The 17150-nt window shown below is 36.8% G+C and overlaps 1 protein-coding gene across 5 annotated transcripts in view; it reads right to left on the bottom strand.

Moving 5' to 3' along the window:
• The window catches only part of LOC150077345 (C2 domain-containing protein 5), a 992151-nt gene that overhangs the window by 819487 nt on the left and 155514 nt on the right, over positions 1-17150 (bottom strand). For all 5 annotated transcript variants that reach the window (XM_090386765.1, XM_090386767.1, XM_090386764.1 and 2 more), the window contains exon 5: positions 3415-3545. In XM_090386765.1, coding sequence (XP_090242891.1) covers positions 3415-3545 — 131 coding nt within the window. The remainder of the gene's footprint in view (positions 1-3414; positions 3546-17150) is intronic.

Genomic DNA, 17150 nt, shown 5'->3' with positions numbered 1-17150 from the left:
TGTATAAGGCTTTGAATGGTTTGAGCATGCTCAATGCCAATGGGATTCTTCATCTTGCTCAGAATAATCAGCTCAGAGGGCATAAATTCAAATTGAGGAAGGACAGATGTCGGATAGATGTGCGGAAATTTGCCTTTGGCCAGCGGGTGGTTGGTTGGTGGAACCGACTTCCATCACTTGTTGTTGAAGTTGATAGCCTAAACAAATTTAAGGCTCAACTGGACAGGTATTTCGAGCGAACGGAGGGGTGAAATGGGAGTGGTGTGGTTTTTTTTTTTTTTGGCTGATGCTGAATAAGCTTGCTTTCTTGCATCATATGCCTCTACTAATGCTAATTATCCTGCAGTTATGGAGGTCATAGTCCCACTGTTACAAGGCAGTTGTAAGAATACATTTGGAATACTGTATTCAAGTATGAAGACCTCATCTGAAAAAAAATAATAAAATAAAATTTGGGCTTCTTGAAAGTGTCCAAAGACTGGCGACTCACATGGTGAGTTGGCAATATGGTTGGCCATGGTGATATGGCCAACCATATGAGGAAAGACTCCATTTATGTGGGCTACAGAGCTTGGCAACCTAACACCTCAGAGGTGACCTGACTGAAGTTTATAAGGCTCTGAGAGGGGTTAATAAAATGAACGAAGGCGGGATTTTCACTATTATAGAGAATTCTAGAACTCAGGAGAAAAATTTCAAATTACAGAGGAAGAGGTTTAGATTAGATTGCAGGAAGTTTTCTTTTAGCCAGCGAGTCATTGATTGTAGAAACAAGTTGCCTTCGCAGGAACTTGAGAATGACAGTTTGATTAAATTCAAATTTAATTCCCTCCTCTATGTGAGGAGGGAATCAAATAATTTGCATTTTCTTATCTACTTGTTTTTTTATTTTCAGCCAGTGAAGCAAAAGCCTTGAACTATATGGCTATTACTATTAACTAAAGACTGTTAGTACTCAAAGGAATATACTTAAATCTAAGTCAGAATTATCTAATGAAAATAACTAAAAACATGATTTTCAGTTTGTATGGTACAAAGTTTGTGTGTTTTGAATGAGTACTTTTTTGTAACTGGTAGCCAATTTTTGCTGCTGTGTACAGTAGAATCCTGTGGGGGGGGGATCAATACAGGTCTTGAGGTCTAGTCAAATACAGGACTAGTCAAAAGCATGTATAAACACTTTGATATAATCTCAAAGCTTTTTGGGTGAACATTAACCAAAATGGGTTTCAAACACATTATATATATATATAACAGAAATGGGATGCACTGCAGAATATATCAGAATGCCCACCACCAGCATGCATTTGTGAATGGATCATTTCTCAACAGCCCAACGTATGGTGGTACATGCATCAGCTCTAATTTTGCCTACTTTTCATAAACTGCAATGTTTGTAGTTTATGAAAATATATTTTATCTTTCGAGTATCCCCATACAATAAAAAATTTAGATGAGTCTGGAGACTTGGGAGAGGGTATTTAAAAGAACTCCTCTCCCATACTACCTATCCACAGCCTTGAAATTAATTATCCAGTTAGGCACAGATAATATCAGAGCAAAATGTGTGGTGCACCAAACTGTTGAAAGTACATTGATACATCTGGAAACACTTCTTATTGTGGGAACTGCATCATTCATTAACAATTAACAATAACTTGATTCAGATAACTTTACTCTACGTAACAGTGTCAATTATCCCACAAGAGAAGAATCATATAAGCACATTTAGCAAGGGCACATGATGCAAGAAAGCAAGCTTATATAGCATCAGCCAACCCCTCCTTCTCATTTCACCCATCCACTCGCTCCAAATGTTTGTCTAGTTCTGCCCTGAATCTGTTTAAGCTATCAACTTCTACAAGGACAGATGGAAGTTTGTTCCAGAAATCAACCACCAGTTGGCTAAAGGCAAACTTCCACACATCTATCCTACACCTGTCTTTCTTCAATTTGAATTTATGCCCTCTCAAGCAATTATTCTGAGCAAGAGGAAGAATCCCATCAGCATTGAGCATGCTCAAACCATTCAAAGCTTTATACACCTCAATCAGATCACTTTGCAGGTGCCTAGTCTACAGACACTGTAATTTGCAAAACTTAAGCCTTTCTTCATAAGGGCAACCCTTTGTTCCATTCACTAATCTTGTTCTAGCAATTTAGTTCTAGCAGGCTAACATCTTTTGTAAGGAATAGTGAGGATTATCACAGGCCTAGTAAACACAGTTGTGATTACTCGATTAACCATTTAATCTGAACACTTCATCTGCCCTATGATTACATCCTGAAAATTACCAGATTCACTATTCTTCTGGAAGTACCAATGACAAAATTGTATTCACAGATGATGATTGTCTTTCAGTATTTTATGCAATAGCTGAGGTATGAAATTTTTAAACTATGTCCTTCAGTGATTCTCAATACTCAATTCATTCCAACAGTTCATGGGAATATTGACTTGTTGATTTCTTTCATGATTGGTCAAATGCACTTCTAACAACTTGAATGTTTTTTTTTTTCCATTGCCTTGATATTCTTTTCATTCCCACACAGCAGGAGCAGCAGTGCGTAGCACACGCTTCTTGATTAGAGACCGGGGTTCGAGCCTTGCCCACCAAATACGGAGGATGCAGAAAGGTCAGAGAAGGACCACCGCATATCCCCGGAGCAATATGGCCTTAGTTGCTAATGCTCCTAAAAGCAAAATAACAAACAAACTCCCAAACATTTCATTACTAATGATGCAACCAGTTACATATTCTTCTTCAAACTTATCTGGCATACTCTTCAAATAAGTATAAATTATAAAGCAAATATATTACTGTTCTCAATCAAACTACAACCATTTTCAAGCAATGTAAATGCAGGAGACAAAGAGAATCTTGAACTGCAAGCAGACACTGTTACTGTTACCCTTGGTGCTACATTCAAGTTGTTAAGTGCATTTGTTCTATATTTATTTATTTTATTTTTTTTTTTTTTTTGAGGAGAGGATGCTACACAAGCTTTGCTTCCCAACATCATTCTGCTGCTTCATTACTAAAATGTCAAAGGTATTTATTTTATTTTTTTTTTTTCACATTCAATCATTTTCAGAATTATTAACTTTTTGTATAAGAATAACTTTAGTAGTATGTTGATTATTTAAAATGACTGAGTAACAAGTCTAGATATGTTTTATTTATTTTTATTATTATTTTTTTCAAATCTGCAATATTAATATTTTCATATTTAATGAATTGTGCAATATAAGATATGAATTCAATAATTAATTTGAAGGGAATAGAGGAAAACATACTTGCACATATTTATCTTTCTGTGCACACTTAAGGACATCACATATTTTGAGAAATACTCATTGCACATTTAAGCAATATCAAAATAAATTCAGTTGAATACACATTTATGACTTACCATGCATTGTGTCATAAACAGGAAACCATCCAGAAATCAAAGATCCTGCTTCTTTGCCCAAGAGTGGATTCAAATCTATATATACTTTTCCAATAGCATCATTTGCACTGTATGTATCATAATCCATTATCCTAAATAACAGATGCTTTCATGAAATAATTTTTAAATGCAAATGAAATTCTACTATGAGTGTGTTAAACTACAAACAGGTGTAAAATACATATGCACAGACAACTGGCTTAAGCAACTGTTTATACAACACAGAATCATTTTCATGGTTAATAGGAAAAAATTAACCTTGAAACAAATGTTTCAAATTAGTTCTGTACATCAGCACATATTTTTCTTAAATGATAGCATATCGTACAATGTCTCCATTGAAATATGCTCCTTCCACTAATGCACCTATGATTACTATACGCAAATCATCAGGCTTTTGTCTACAACCCACCTTGGCTGCCATTATTTCAACTACCATATGAAATACCTTAAATGTTGAAAGCTTCATTAAATGTTCCTACGGGTATGTCTGATGACCTTGCAATAGCAACAGTGTCTTTGTTACAAAATGTGGCTAGTCTACTTACCAATGTCATCTCCAGCAATTATCACCATCAGTGGTGTATTCGGGCCGGAATGCACCCGTACTTTTTTCTAAATGTCATAATCAAAGGGGAGGGAGGGAGAAATATCTATTTTACCCATTGCTACTAAAAATATATATTAATAGTAATCTTTAAAATTAACAGATTTCTTTAAAAATTTATTTAAAAACAAAAATATAAATTTTGCAATGAAACTTGAATGTTTCTTACAATGTGTTAGATAAAGAGATCCAACGAATGAGATATACTGTGATGTGTGCAAACACTGCATTTTGATTTGCCATGAACTGAATGCTAGAACTGGTTGTTCTATGAACCGTGAGTCTGAAGTCTGATTCAGTTACTGTACAGTCGATATGGCATTACCATATAGTCTTCAGGAGTATGAGCGTTCCGGTACTATTTTTTTTTCGCAATACACCTCTGATCACCACCATCATCTCCAGCAATTAAGCACTGGCTCATGATGATGATGAATCCATTTCAAGGATGGATTCACAATCCTCATGATCCATAATTCCAAAAAAAAAAAAAAAAAACCCTCATAACTTAGCTTGTATCTGTGCACATATGGCACTTTTCTCTGCAGTAAAGGAATACAATGGAGGTGCAATGAAATTACTTAACCCTTTCTTGGTAAGAGCATCCCTTTGTTCCCCTCACCAATCACACTAAACTTCTCTGTACCTGTAACAGCTAAAATGAGGCCTCCAAAACTTCGAAAAACATTGCTCATTATTTGGGACATAAAATTCAAAATGAAATTGTTGAACTACTTTTTGATGCTATTAGCCAAAATATAATAGAAATGGTCAAAGTTGCAAAATATTATTCCATTATTTTGGACACAACCCCTGATGTAAATCGCATCGAACAAATGGCAATTATAATCCATTTCGTACATTATAATAAAGAAGCAAGCACAAAAGAAATCAGAGAACATTTTTTAGGTTTTTGTCCTGTAGATGACACAACTGGACAGGGATTGTATGAATTTATTTTAAGTCATATTTATAGACTAAAATTGGACATTCAAAATACTTCCTTGAGTAAACTCTTGCACTGTGTGGCCTGCGGCCATGCAGACATCTCTTAAGTGCAGATATCTCTCAACCTCTCGAGTTTAAAACTAGAGTACTGAAAAATACAGTTTCATGCTGACTTGTGAAAATACAGTCTTTAGTAATAGATAGTCCCTGTAAGAGTGTAGAATTAGCATAGAGTTCTATTTTTTTTTTGTTTGCTTATGATGTTTTACGTATCTTCCTCAATATTCAATACTATTATTGTAACAGTATAACAATACAGTAAAAAGTTGATTATCCGTGGTAATTCTGGGACACTAGAGCATCCGCGAACTGAAAGCTAGATAACTGAAAAACACAGTAAACCAAAATTACATTTTTATTGTTAAAATAACTTCCAAAACACATAAAAACATAAGATATAATGACAACAATAATATTTTATTCATTTTGACTGAAAGTCTGTGATTTTTTATTTATTTATTTTTTTTTTTTTTGTAGAATTTTTTCTTTTATTTTTCTTGTGTCCACAAATTTGTAAAATTTCAATATAATCTACAATTTTTTACTAATGTCATTACTTAAATTCGTGACTTCCCACGAATTTAAGTAATGTCTCTGCAGCTTTTAGGACTTCATTACAACTTACTTTGCAAGCTGGCTGTAGTTCCTGATCATCATCCACATCAGGTCCTGCTGTAGGCTCTTGCACACTTTGGATTAAATCATCTCAGTCATTTTTTTATAGCTGGATTCATTTTTCTCTATATTTAACCACTGATTAACACTTGTCTCGTCTAAGTTTTCACATCCTTCAATCTTTTGAACTGAGTTTAAAATATCAGGATTGATTTCTACAGTGTTATTTGAGTCTCCCAGTTCCAAGTTATTTTCGGTGATTACGAAGTCATCGGGCAATATTTTTTTGAAGATTTTATAATTTTTTTGCTTTTAACTTCCACCCGTGCAGTAGAAATGTTATAGATAGCATCTTTAATTGTTAGTGACTTCCAAAATAAAAGATATTGTCTTCCGTGATAAAGTCCATCGTAAAGGTCTTTCTATGGCCGTAGAAAGAATGTGCAAGGCTCAAGGGGTAGAATTTTTTTCAGCCTGGACTGTACTTGTTAACAGGAGAGACTGCAAATATATAATATTTGCTGATGCTATCGAGGCAGTGTTAGGTGGGTCGGAAAACTGATAGCTTGGGGGGATACAAGGACTAATAGTTTAACAGTAGTCGTAGGCAGAGGTGAAGGTGATTCTTGCACAACTTCTATTAGAATAAGTAGCGACCTGGAGCATGGGGTGTTGGGGGTTTCAGGGACGGATGGCAGTCATCCTGAAATATGTGGCTATATGGGATGTGTTAGGGTAATTAGGAATAGGAGTAGGAGCATGTATGCTTGCATGTATACCAATGCTAGAAGTATAGTAAATAAATTTGATGAATTTGAAGTGTTGGTCAAGACATCAAAGGTGAATATTGTTGGGATAGCAGAGACGTGGTGTGACACAGATATAAGGAAGGCAAAACTGGAATTTGGGGAGTACAATGTGTACAGAAAGGATACACAGGATAGAAAGGGAGGAGGAGTTATGCTGTTAATTAAGAAAAACATAAAATCAAAAGAAGTGCATCCAGTTGATATAGATGAACAGTGCATGTTGAGTCAGTTTGGTGTGACATAAGCACTGCGAAAGCAAAAATAAGAGTAGGAGTGTGTTATAGGCCTAATGACTCAAACGACTACAATGAACAATTGTACAGAGAAATAAAGTGGGCTAGTAAATCGGAATGTCTTATAATGGGGGATTTTAACTTCCCAGATATTGACTGGAACTTGCGGTTTGGTCACTCACACACTAGTCAGACTTTTGTGGATTTATTGGATGATTGTTTTCTGCAGCAGCATGTTCGAGAGGCAACCAGAGAAAGTAATAATCTTGATCTGGTTATCAGCAGTGATCATTCGTGTATTAAGAATTTGCAGATAAAGGAACCACTAGGTGGCAGTGATCACAGTATACTGATGTGGGATTTACTTAAAGATTTAATTACCATCAGGGGTAAAGGAAAGGGTTTTTGCTTCCGTAAAGGTGAGTACAGTGGTCTCCGACAGTTTTTAAATTCTGTACAGTGGGATCAACTGACGATGTTACCAACAGTAAATTCTAAGTGCGAAGCATTCAAGGAATTAATCATGGATACTACTAAACGTTTTATACCTATTAAGAAATATTATTCAGGGTTTAGGCCTAAATGGTTATCTAATGAACTAATGCTACTCGTAACAGAGAAGAAAAATGCATGGGATGCATATAAAATATAAAGCAACTCATAAGCCTATGGCATTATGATAAGAGTTTGATAAGAGTATGATAAGATAAGTATGATATGGCATTATGAAATTATAAGGAGGTGATTATTCCCTTGTATAAGGCAATGGTCAGGCCACACCTAGAGTACTGTATACAGGCCTGGAGGCCTCATTTCAGGAAGGATGTAGAGCTGCTGGAACGAGTACAGAGAAGGGCAACTAGATTGGTGAATGGGACAAAGGGGTTCTCTTACGAAGAAAGGCTTAAGTTTTGCAAATTACAGTGTCTGGAAACTAGGCACCAGCGGGGTGATCTGATAGAGGTGTACAAAGCCTTGAATGGTTTGAGCATGCTCAATGCTGATGGGATTCTTCCTCTAGCTCAGAAAAATCACCTGAGAGGGCATAAATTCAAACTGAGGAAAGACAGATGTAGGATAGATGTGCGGAAATTTGCCTTTAGCCAGCGGGTGGTTGGTGGGTGGAACAGACTTCCATCCCTTGTCGTGGAAGTTGATAGTCTAAATAAGTTTAAGGCTCAGCTGGACAGGTATTTCGAACGAACAGAGGGGTGAAGTGGAAGTGGTTATTTTTATTTATTTATGTTACTTTTTTTTTTTTTTTTTTTTGGCTGATGCTGCATAAGCTTGCTTTCTTGCATCAAATGCCTCTACTAATGCTAATGCTAATGCTAATGCATATATAAGCTAGTCTGTAATCAGGTCACAAAGGAGGTTGGGCAGGCGAAGGCAGATTACGAGAAATCCTTGGCAAAAGATGCTAAGAAAAACAGCAAGGATTTCTTTACTTGTATAAACTCTAAAAGCAAGGGGATGAATCTGATTGGTCCACTTGACATCGATGGTTCGATTGTTGATGATCCTGCTCAGATAGCAAACAAACTGAATGAGTATTTTGCTTCTACATTCACACATGAGGAATTATTAAGGTTTGAAAATGGCAGAAGGTTATCAAATTGTAGCAGGATACTTAATGATTTTATAATAACTGAAAGCAAAGTGGAGAAGAAATTGTTGAAGTTAAACATAAGAAAAGCACCTGGGGTTGGTTGATGGGATCTATCCAGTTATATTAACGGAGGTGGCAAAGCAACTAAGCAAACCCTTAGCCATAATTATGAGAGCATCCTTGGACTCAGGGGAGGTTCCCACAAACTGGAGATGTGCAAATGTATCCCCAATTCACAAAGGGGGATCGAAGGGTGACACAAGTAATTACAGACCTGTTAGTGTAACTTCTGTTCCGGGTAAAATAATGGAGTCACTGGCTAAAGATGCATTACAGGATCATCTAGACAAGACTGCAGCAATAATTCAGACACAGCATGGGTTTGTTAAGGGAAAGTGTTGTCTGACAAATTTGATACGATATTATGATGTGGTTACAAAGGAACTGGATGCAAAAAATAATTTTGATATCGTATATTTGGATTTCAGGAAAGCTTTTGACACTGTTGCGCATGGAAGACTATTGTACAAATTGGAACAGAATGGTATTAAGGGTAAGTTGCTACAATGGATAAAAGGATGGTTGAGTGGGAGAAGACAGAGGGTGGTAATTAATGCGTGTTGCTCTTCATGGACTAATGTTATTAGTGGAGTCCCACAGGGTTCGGTGTTGGGTCCTCTGTTGTTTTGTATATTTATCAATGATATTGATGAAGGAATATCAGCCTTAGTGTCGAAGTTTGCAGGCGATACAAAGGTTGGCAGGATTGTTAATAACAGTAATGGCAGTGTGCTACTGCAACAGGATCTAGATAATTTGGGCAGATGGGCTAAGAAGTGGAAACCGAAGTTTAACCTTGAAAAATGCAAAGTACTGCATATGGGTAAAAGTAACCCCAGAGAAATGTACCAACTGTGTGGTACTACACTTAAGGTGGTAGAAAATGAAAAAGACCTGGGAATAATTGTGCATTCAGATATGAAGTTTTCTGAGCAATGCAGACAGTCTGCCAGGGTAGGTCATGGGGTTTTGTCAATGATATATAGGAATTTTGCTAGCAGGGAGAATGAGGTGATTGTCCCTCTGTATAAGGCAATGGTCAGGCCACGCCTTGAGTACTGCGTACAGGTCTGGAGGCCTCATTTTAGGACGGATGTAGATTTACTTGAGCGTGTACAGAGAAGGGCAACAAGATTGGTGAGGGGAATGAAGGGATCCTCTTACCAAGAGAGGCTTAAGTTCTGCAAATTGCAGTGGCTGGAGACTAGGCACCTGCGCGGTGATCTGATTGAGGTGTATAAGGCCTTGAATGGGTCGAGCACGCTGAATTCTGATGGGATCCTTCCACGTTCAGATTACGAACCTAAGGGGGCATAAATTCAAATTATGCGGAAATTTGCCTTTAGCCAGCGGGTGGTTAATTGCTGGAACAAACTTCCATCTGTCGTGGAAGTTGACAGGTTAAATAAATTTAAGGAGGAACTGGACAGGCATTTGGAGGGAATGGTGTGTTTTTTTTTTTGGCTGATGCTGCATAAGCTCATACACTTGCTTTCTTGCATCACATGCCATTACTACTACTACTATACAATCGTTTCATGCTCTCAATAAACCCCTGGTCCATAGGTTGTACCAGTGGTACAACCTAGGACCAGGTTATGTTATGTTGAGTGGAAGATAAATGGCAACAATATCACCATTTTCTGCAGATAATTTTTCCAATGGAGGATGGGATGGAGCATTATCTAATAAAAAAAATTGGTTTGTGGGGGAGACCCTTACGAGATAAATTTTTTAATGTAAGGAATGAATTTATCTGTCTATCACTTTTCGAATATATCCCCAGTCATCCATGCAGATCAGTGATTATAATAATCTGTTGGAATATCAGTTGTGGCCAAAATAAAAGAGGATTCATTTATTTTTCCACTACGGTTAATTTTAATTTGTCATCTCCTGAAGCATTTACGCAGCATAAAATTGTTATCTTGTCTTTGCTAATTTTATATCCTGGTGCACTTTCTTCTTGTACAGGCAGCAACATGCGACTGGGCATTGCTCATCAATAAAGTCCCATCTCGTCTGCGTTGTAAATTTGCAATGGAACAAAACCCTTTTCTTTAACCCAGTTGTAGTCTGCCCCTCTAGATTTTTAACCCTAACATGAAAATTGCCCCCCTCAAAAAAAGCTAATCATTTCCATAATTTCTACTCAATTTACAAAATTAAAACTCTCAATATTGCATTTTTAGTTTATAACAATATTTTGCATTATATCTCTGTTACAATGTTTTGCTTTGTTGCTTTACATAATTTCTGTAGCCAACAATATCGGTGTGCAGGACATTTCATCACAGATGCTGAAGTCCTAATTAGTCAGCTTTATCCTAGGATGCAGAAGTTCTAATAAGTCCGATTTTGGTCCGGTGTGCATTTGATAAAAAAAACCACTTTGCTTTACTGTAATTGTTTTAAGGAACAATATTTTGCATTATAGCTCTAATTCAGCTTCATCCTAGCATTATAGCTCTACGTCAGCTTCATCCTAGCATTATAGCTCTAAGTCAGCTTCATCCTAGGATGCCAAAGTTCTAATAAGTCCGATTTTGGTCCGGTGCATGTTTGATAAAAAAAACCACTTTGCTTTACTGAAATTGTTTTAGGGAACAATATTTTGCATTATAGCTCTAAGTGAGCTTCATCCAAGGATGCAGAAGTTCTAATAAGTCTGATTTTGGTCCGGTGCGCATTTGATTAAAAAAAAACACTTTTCTTTACTGTAATTTTTTTAGGGAACAATATTTCGTAATAATCCCTCTGGAAATATTAGCGAGTGAACTGCATTATAAATTTCAATCATCACTGCATAGCTTGTCCTTGTCCTTGCACAAATGTTTTATTGTGGATACTTACTTCCAGTAAAATCATTAGTAGTAGTAGTCCTTTATTGTACCTAAAGTAATTTGTTATGTTGGGGGAAATAGTTTTTGTACCTGATAAAAAATAGATTTGATAAATCTATTTTTCAGTGGGGTATATCTTTTTATTGCAGCCAGAACAGCATATGACCGTGGATGGTGAATTTATTCGGCTTTTGTACTAAACCAGAATTTTCTCCCTTTGTGATAACATCAAAGCATACAAAGGAAATATTTTCTAACAATGCTTTCTGAGTAGCCCATTAGCGGTAATCTGTTAGCTTTGTATGCTTCGAAAATATTGCAGTTCTGTGAACAATACACATTTCAACAAACAATCTGTTATTCATGGAGGATGATTTTTTTCCCCTTCTTTTGTGCATCTGTTTTCGAAGTTTATAACACAGCTATAAATGGAAACATTTTCTTGAAATTTAATTAGAAGATCAAATCCAGGAAACTGCTGTTCCAATATTGTTCCCTAAAAACAATTACAATAGAGCAAACTTTTTTTTTATCAAATGCACATTGCAGTGTTATCAGTTTTACACCAGTTTCTCCCGTTTCCAATAGATGAATTTCCTTGATTTTCTGTTAGTAGGTGCAATACATATTGAAGAAAGGAAATAAAATCTTTTTGCCTTTCAGAAACAAATTTTACTACTGTTTTGCTTTATTGCTTCTTATGGCAACTAATAGTAGCTTGCATTTGTCTTTTGTTTGTTTTTTTTTGCCTTCTCAATATGGCTGTATGGAGAACTGACGCAAAGGCAGAGTGAAGTGTTCTCACGCTTCGCTCATAAACAACTCCTCTCTGTACACAGAGATGTACGCTCTCTCAACAACAACAACAAACAAATCAAGTATCATGTTTCATAAGCCCTAGGCCAGTTAGGGCAGGGGTTAGAAAAATAATTGAAAAAGGCCTAAAAAATTCATACTTGATGTCACATTTTTGTCGTTTGCGTGAAATTGAATAGAAATTTCTAAAAATTGAAGTGGGAAAATTCAAGAAAACAGTTCTGGCTCCAGCTATAGCAAGTTTCAGATCTCTAGAGTAAAAATTATAGAATTTATTTGTTGAACCCAACCGACTCTAATTCATCATAGAATAAAGTTGCTCACAATGATACCTGCACTGAGTTTTTCACCCTTTATCTCTAGCTCTTTTATACCATGCCTGTCTTTAAATCGTTTCAACCAACCAGATGAAAATGTAGGTATTCCAGGCATTTCTAATTAGTCAAAAAAATATTATACCTTGCTTAAAATCATTGGTCCAGATATTGGAGTTCCCTCAGCTCTTTGTTATAAAAACCACTTTATCATTACACTTTCAAGTTGTTCATTTGTAGCACCTTTGAATGATTTTCTTTGTGAAGCGGAAGAAAATGTGTCACATTTAGAAACAAATTTATCTATATTGGACTGGTTTATAATGATGTCTCGTTCAGTTTGCTGTTTAATTCCGAATACATCTGCATGCTCTGAAATACTTTCACCTTTTTCATGTCTTTTAATAATTTCCAGTTTCTTTTCCACTGTTAAAACAACTCATTTTCGTTTACCTGACATTTTTAGGGGCTGAAATGCGAGGTGTTTTACTGTAATTCTAATAGACATTTATGATTAGTCAAAAGAATATTATGACTTGCTTAAAATCATCGGTCCAAATATTGGAGTTCCCTCAGCTCTTTGTTGTAAAAACCACTTTATCATTACACTTTCAAGTTGTTCAATTGTAGCACCTTTGAGCGATTTTCTTTGTGGAGCAGAAGCAAATGTGTCACATTTAGAAACAAATTTATCTACATTGGACTGGTTTATAATGATGTCCCGTTCAGTTTGCGGGTCAATTCCAAATTCGTCTGCAAGCTCTGAAATACTTTCGCCTTTTTTGTGTCTTTTAATAATTTTTAGTTTTTTTTCCACTGTTAAAACAACTCATTTTCATTTACCTGACATTTTTAGGGGTTGAAATGCGAGATAAATATTACACACAATACAGGAACAAGGTTTTACGATGTTTAATAGACAAATGCAAATAGGTTACATTTGAAAGTTATTTGACTTTAGAAATGCAGCAGGTGTTTCAAGATACTTGAATTCGCACTTGCAAGTGTAAAAACATCTGACGTGATTTACCAGGTGGCAAAATGAGAGAAGCGACAGTGATTTCCTGTATGTACTTTAGGAATCCATTCGCACTGATAAATAATATTCTTTAAATGCTCGTTAAAAATAAAACTACACACATAAAGAAGACACTTGAATTCGCTTCTGTGGTGTAAAAATATCTGATGTGATTAACAGGTGGCAAAACGAGAGATGCGACAGTGATTTCCTGAATGAACTTTAGGCAACCACTCACACAGATAAATAATATTCTTTAAATGGTAGTTAAAAATAAAACTACATACACATAGAGGAACACGGTTAGTCCGACCCTACAGATAATTGAGCCCCAGATAACTGATGTTTTGCTGTAATTCTATTAGTGTTTATATAAATAACTGTTGGAATTTTGCAAAATAACTCTCTGTATAAATACAGAGACCAATCATGCAATTAGTTGTTGTAAGTGACTACTGTCAGGGAAGTTGTTGTAGGAACTAGTTGCTGTAGGTGATTCTATTGTCAGGGAAATGGGGAACATATTGTGCAAAAATCATAGATGGAACAGGACCAGGGTATGTCTGGCAGGGGCAAAGGGTGATGACATTGTAGAGCAGATATCATCTTTTAAAGGCACAAAGGGTCATATTGTTGTACACGTTGGCACTAATAATTTTAAGAGAAGGAAACCGGCAGAATTACTTAACAAGTACAAGTCAATGCTGAAAAAAAGCCGTGAGTTAGGGTTGAATTTGAAAGTGTCTGCAATTCTGCCCAGACACAAGAGGGTGTATATGATGAGAGCCTTATCAATCAGTTTGGCCCTGGAGAGACTGTGCAAGGCTCAAGGGGTAGAATTTTTCTCAACCTGGTCTGTGCTTGTTAAATGGAGAGAATGCCTCTACAGGGATGGGATACATTTAAATAGAAAGGGTGCAAGAATATTTGCTGATGCTATCTCGGCAGAGATAGGTGGATCGGAAAACTGCTAGCTTGGAGGGGAATACACGGACTAATAGATTAACAGTAGCCACTGGAAGAGGTGAAAGTGATTCTTGCACTGCTTCTATTGAAATACAATTGAGCAGCAGCCTGGAAAGCAAGGCAATGGGGATTTCCAGGACTGCTGGGAGCCATAGTGAAACAAGTAAATATGTGGGCTGTGTTAGGGTAACTAAGAGTAGAAACAGGTGCATGTATACTTGCATGTACACCAACGCTAGGAAGTATAGTTAATAAATTCGATGAGCTTGAAGTGCTAGTCAAGACATCAAAGGCAGATATCGTTGGGATATTAGAGACATGGTGTCAAACAGACATAAGCAGTGCAGAATTGGAATTTGGGGAGTACAATGTGTACAGAAAGCACAGACAGGAGAGGAAGGAAGGAGGGGTTATGCTGTTAGTTAAGAAACACATAAAATCTAAAGAAGTGCATCCAATTGATGTTGGTGGACAATGCACTGTTGAGTCTGTTTGGTGTAACATAAGCACTGGGAAAGGAAAAATGAGAGTAGGTGTGTGTCATAGGCCTAATGAATCTGATGAGTATAATGAACAATTGTGCAGAAAAATAGAGTGGCCAGTAAATCAGAGTGTCTTGTAATGGGGGGATTTTAATTTCACAGAGATTGACTGAAATTTGTGGGTTGGTCACTCACACACTAGCAAGGCTTTTGTGGATTTATTGGATAATTGTTTTCTACAGCAGCAGCAGCAGCATGTTCGGGAGGCTTGTTTGTTATTTGGTTTTTAGGAGCATCAGCAACTAAGGCCATATTGCTCCGTGAATATGCGGTGGTCATTCCTGACCTTTCCGCATCCTCCGTATTTGGTGGTGACGAGCTCGAACCCCGGTCTAATCAAGAAGCGTGTGCTACACACTGCTGCTCCTTCCCACCTGGCTACGGAGGCGCCTGTTCGGGAGGCAACTAGAGGGAATAATACTCTTGAAATGATTATCAGTAGTGATTCTACATGCATTAAGAATCTGCAGATGAAGGAACCACTGGGTGGCAGTGATAACAGTGAGCTGAAGTGGGATTTACTCAAAGAGGTAACTACCATCAAGGGTAAAGGAAAGGGTTTTTGCTTTCGTAAAGGTGATTACAGTGGTCTGAGACAGTATTTAAATTCTATACAGTGGAATCATCATCAGTTGATGATGATGATTCCACAGTGGAATCATCATCAGCAAATTCAAAATGGGAAGCATTCAAAGAATTAACCTTGGAAGCTACTACACTTTTCATACCAACTAAGAAATATTGTTCAAGTGTTAGGCCTAAATGGATGTCAGATGAACTAATTAGACATGTGACAGAGAAGAAAAATGCATGGGATATATATAAAATAACAGGTGACACAGAAGCCTATGATAGATATAAGCTGGTCTGTAACAAAGTCACAATGGAAGTTAGGCAGGGGAAGGCACATTACGAGAAATCTTTGGCAAAGGATGCAAATAAGAACAGCAAAGAGTTCTTTACTTATGTAAATTCTAGAAGGAAGGGGATGAATCAGATTGGTTCACTTCATATCGATGGTTCAACTGTTGATGATCCTGCTCAGGTAGCTAACAAACTAAATCAACATTTTGCATCTACTTTCACACATGAGGAATTATTCAGGGAGAGGAATGCCAGAGGTGTATTAAACACTGGCAGTAAGCTAGATAATCTTGTAATATATCATAATACAAGAAAGTGATTCTTTTTTGTAGAAAAAGATGAAAGTGATTCTTGCACTGCTTCTATTGAAATGAGCAGCAGCCTGGAAAACAAGATGAAGGGTATTTCAGAGACTGCTGGGAGTTATTGCGGTACAAGTAAACACATAGGTTGTGTAAGGGTAGCTAAGAATAGGAACAGGTGCATGTATACTTGTGTGTACACCAATGCTTGGAGTTTGGTAAATAAATTTAATGAATTTGAGGTATTGCTCAAAACATCAAAGGCAGATATCATTGGGATATCAGAGACATGGTGTCACACAGATATAAGGAATGCAGAACTGGAATTTGGGGAGTACAATGTGTACAGAAAGGATAGACAGGATAGGAAGGGAGGAGAGGTTATGCTATTAGTTAAGAAACACAAAATCCAAGGAAGTGAAGCCAGTCAACATTGCTGGACAGTGCAGTATTGAGACAGTTTGGTGTGACATAAGCATTGGGAGATCAAAATTGAGAGTAGGTGTGTGCTATAGGCTGATGAGTTTAATAAGAAACTGTACAGGGAAATAGAATGGGCCAGTAAATCAGAGAGTCTTATAAAGGGGGATTTCAATTTCCCAGATATTCACTGGAATTTATGGGTTGGTCACTCACACACTAGCAAGGCTTTTGTGGATTTATTGGGTGATTGTTTTCTACAGCAGCAGCATGTTCGGGAGGCAACTAGAGGGAGTAATACTCTTGAAATGATTATCAGTAGTGATTCTTCATGCATGAAGAATCTGCAGATGAAGGAACCACTATGTGGCAGTGATTACAGTGTGCTGAAGTGTGATTTACTCAAAGAGGTAACTAACATCAAGGGTAAAGGAAAGGGTTTTTGCTTTCGTAAAGGTGATTATGGTGGTCTGAGACAGTATTTAAATTCTAAACAGTGGGACCAACTGATGATGTTACCAACAGCAAATTCAAAATGTGAAGCATTCAAAGCATTAACCTTGAAAGCTACTGTGCTTTTCACACCAACTAAGAAATATTGTTCAAGATTTAGGCCTAAATGGATGTCAGATGAACTAATTAGACATGTGACAGAGAAGAAAAATGCATGG

Source organism: Mastigoproctus giganteus, chromosome 12, assembly GCF_048544385.1.
Source record: "Mastigoproctus giganteus isolate SK-2022 chromosome 12, ASM4854438v1, whole genome shotgun sequence".
Lineage (NCBI taxonomy): Eukaryota > Metazoa > Arthropoda > Arachnida > Uropygi > Thelyphonidae > Mastigoproctus > Mastigoproctus giganteus.
Note: the sequence above shows the minus strand (reverse complement) of the source record. Positions and strands in the feature narration are given on the sequence as shown.